Source organism: Sinocyclocheilus rhinocerous, unplaced genomic scaffold, assembly GCF_001515625.1.
Source record: "Sinocyclocheilus rhinocerous isolate Xijiao unplaced genomic scaffold, SAMN03320098_v1.1 scaffold815, whole genome shotgun sequence".
NCBI lineage: Eukaryota > Metazoa > Chordata > Actinopteri > Cypriniformes > Cyprinidae > Sinocyclocheilus > Sinocyclocheilus rhinocerous.
Genome location: NW_015659733.1, coordinates 190143 through 194076, shown reverse-complemented (window position 1 = coordinate 194076; position 3934 = coordinate 190143). Strand labels below are relative to the sequence as shown.

At 37.1% G+C, this 3934-nt stretch overlaps 1 protein-coding gene across 2 annotated transcripts in view; it reads left to right on the top strand.

Moving 5' to 3' along the window:
- Positions 1-411: 411 nt before the first annotated feature.
- Positions 412-3934, top strand: part of LOC107724213 (E3 ubiquitin-protein ligase RNF114-like) — a 6746-nt gene continuing 3223 nt past the window's right edge. The window contains exons 1-5 of one of the 2 annotated variants that reach the window (XM_016533053.1): positions 412-475; positions 587-753; positions 1422-1572; positions 2509-2615; positions 2785-2899. In XM_016533053.1, the coding sequence (XP_016388539.1) occupies positions 635-753; positions 1422-1572; positions 2509-2615; positions 2785-2899 (492 nt within the window). In that variant the 5' untranslated portion in view covers positions 412-475; positions 587-634. The remainder of the gene's footprint in view (positions 476-586; positions 754-1421; positions 1573-2508; positions 2616-2784; positions 2900-3934) is intronic. The other variant, XM_016533054.1, reaches the window with a different exon arrangement.

Below are 3934 nucleotides of genomic sequence, written 5' to 3'. Positions count from 1 at the left end.
TACAGTGGAAATGTGGTATTTTAGGCATTATTGAAGATAAACAGACCACACTATTTTTTTATTTTGATGGCTAAATTTCATATTCATAAATGTAAACTTTAGGGGGGAAAAATCCATGTTTTATAGCATTTAAAAATTAAGTGAAGCATATTGAGTCCATATTGCGCTCAAGGAAACAAAAAGCTATTCGAGTTTTGCAAGCATGTGCACTATTTAATGTATCCCTGTAATATTGTTTATATATCCCCCTAGCATTTGAATTTTATTTATTTATTTTTTATTTTATTTTATTTGTTGTAATTGAATTGTTGCATGGGTTAACATTCTACCTCGCAGTCGAGTGATTCATTTTCACGTTCAGCCTTCCGAATCATTTAAAAGAACCGGTTCAAATCCGTGATTCGCTCATGAATCGGATACCACTTGCCATATCGCACTCATAACTCTTCATTAAAAGACTACACGCACTCACTAGGTACTGCATTGCAGTCATCTATTTACCCACTACTATTTTTGTCATCAGACGAATAAGGCTGTATTAATGTATTTCCTCATGCGATCAGAGTTGTTGCTCCTCCCATCCCAGCAGTGAATCTCGCCGGAGTTCAAGAACACGGAACACAGCGCAGCAGACATGGCTATGCTCACAACACAACCTCAAACTGATGTGATCGATGCAGAATACGAGGACTACCTCTGCCCCGTGTGTCTGGAGATATATGTCTCTCCGATGACCACAGACTGCGGACATACGTGAGTATCCTTGCGGTCTCGTGCCTCACAGCAGGAACTTCTCGTTTGACATGTTGTTTAGTTTCATGTTAATCAAGTTATCATGTGAAACCGACGCGCAGACTCCATGCCATGTAATTTAATCTTAATATGACTGTGTCGAATAATCAATAATAAATGCAGTTGTGATTAGAGTTTCTCAGGAGACAGAAATTGGTTACTTTCAGTTTTGCTTCTTGTGTAGGCTACTAAACTTGTGCTGTGTGGGAGGGATGCTGGGAGTTGTAGTGCTGCTCACTTAATTATGCCCTTGCTTGAACAAACTACAATACTCACGTTGTCTTTCTATGAATATCTTACTTTTTGTATGAATTTTAAAGCTCGTACTTTACTGACAAACATAACACTAGTAAAAGTGACACATAGAGAAATGCCTTATTGATAGCCTACTTTGATAAGATACATTGACACTTATTTATTTATTTATGGAACAGTTTATTACTTTAAATGGGGGGAAATCTGACTTGTGCTTGCATGTATGTGTAGCCAAATGTGCATATTTTATCAAGGACCTAAAACAAACAGCCCTAATATCATATATATATATTTTTATAAAGTATATGTCTTATATCATTATATATGTATATATGAAATGTCTTAGTGAAAGTATATCCTTTTCTTTTGGTCAGATTCTGTGAAAGCTGTCTTAAGGAGTGCTTGCGGCCTCAGAAACCTGTGTGTGCAGTCTGCAGGGCTGATCTGCACGAGTGGAAAAAAGCAGATAATTTACTAAATGAGATGAAAAGATCAATCGGAAAGTGCAAAGGCTGTAAAAATGAGGTGTGTGGGTGCATGCATGGGAGTTAAACTCTGTAAGTTATATTGAAATGCGGCGCTTTTTCTGGCCAAGAACCACCCACTTAGTTCGGAAGAGACTGTCAGACCAATATATAAATTGATCATTCACATTATATGCATGTAAAAAGCATTGTACTACAATAATAAATTAATGGAGAATAGAAAACAAACTTGGACGGTTGTGCAGGAAATACTGAAGAAACCTTGGCAGATAATTAAATTAATTCATAAAATTAATGCATTTAATCAATTAGAAAAATAAGACATCGTCGAACTGTTATCAATCACCAGAACAAAAGCCATATTTACACTGCAGAAGTGGCACATTAACTGCTTCTTAAGCGGCATTTAGATGTATTTTCTGTTTAATGCGGCTCGTAGGTGTCATGAATGCATTTACACTACAGTTGCATGATTTATTTAAAACATTCAATTTTGATTTTTGAAATATGAAATGACAAATTAAAACAAAGAAATATTTTTAAATATGACCCTAAAAGTGCCAGTAGGTGAGTCTTTGAATCATTCATTTAAATGATTTGTTTAAAATCATTTATTCAGATATGCAGCAAGTGGCTGTCTTCATAAAACAGTTGAATCATTCACTCACACAATTTGCTCAACAACATAGATTTGTTTGAAGCTACTGAAGAAACTCAAGCGATTAGTTAGCACTCATGATTACAGCCTGGTGTGTTTCCTGTCAGACTGATCAAAACCTGTTCACCCTGACTTGTGGAAAGTGTATACTATCAGGCATTCCGTTTGGAGCTTTCGGTTTTCAAAAGTGCTTTGCAGTTTTGTGTGCGGTATGCATCAGACGGTCTGTGAACAGACTGTGGGTGGTCCTTGAGCTCACTGTCCGAGTCTAAGGTGTTCCTAAGAATTATTATTTTTTTGTTATCTACTCTCTGGCAGGTTCTTTTGTCTGACATGAGAAGCCACACAGTGGCTTGCTCTAAATATCAAGACTTAATCAATGAAGGTATGAAGGCCATTTCAAAGAACCAACCTTCAATTGTCAGGTAAAATAACTGTTCAGTATTTAAACATTTACATTGATTCCACTTTGAATAAGAAAAAAAGTTGAAGTTAAATTAGTTAAAAGTTATATATATATATTTCACCCAATTTATTTTATGATTTTCATCTTGACTTCTACACACTGGTTTCTTGTTCCTCCTGTTCCTTTAGTTCAGTGCCGAACCGTTACACGTTCACCTGTCCCTACTGTAACAAACAGAACTTTGACCAGGGTGGTCTGGTGGAGCACTGCACCTCAAAACACGCACAAGACCCACGTCAAGTGGTGAGCATTTTGGATGGATCTCATTTACAATCCTAGAAGTGGCCAAGTATATTGTTTTGATTTGTAAAAGTCACCCTTTTTAAGCCATTTCTATTAAAGTACATGTATCTACATATAGCTAGATCTATTTTGAATATCAGTGAAAAGGAATACTTATCAGCATTTATATTTGTTAGCTATGTCTCCAAGCCTTCTGAGGCTACGTTTACACGACAGTGATGTAGTCAAAATTGGAAAAGTTTTTCCCTTGCGATTTTAAAAAGTTTCACGTATACACGATTCCTTTAGTTCAGTGCCGAACCGTTACACGTTCACCTGTCCCTACTGTAACAAACAGAACTTTGACCAGGGTGGTCTGGTGGAGCACTGCACCTCAAAACACGCACAAGACCCACGTCAAGTGGTGAGCATTTTGGATGGATCTCATTTACAATCCTAGAAGTGGCCAAGTATATTGTTTTGATTTGTAAAAGTCACCCTTTTTAAGCCATTTCTATTAAAGTACATGTATCTACATATAGCTAGATCTATTTTGAATATCAATGAAAAGGAATACTTATCAGCATTTATATTTGTTAGCTATGTCTCCAAGCCTTCTGAGGCTACGTTTACACGACAACGATGTAGTCAAAAATGGAAAAGTTTTTCCCTTGCGATTTTAAAAAGTTTCACGTATACACGACAACGTTTTCAAAACGATTCGCGTTTACACATATCCGCGAAAACGGCCAAAAACGCTGTATTACGTATGCCAGGCCAGTAGTTGGCGCTATCACCTTGTTCGTAAACAGTACCTGTTGTCGTGTGTATTTGGAGCCCGGTCTCATGAAAATAAAAACGAAAACTTGTGATATTGATACGCAAAAATGGACTTTGGCGTGTATATGCTACGCACGTGTTTGGTGTGCATATGATACGAAATTTGTTGGCGTGCATATGAACCGCAGTTTTCGCGTACATATGATACGCATCTACCCCACAACCCTAATCCTACCCATCGCGTAGCATATACACGCCAAAGTCCATTTTTGCGTA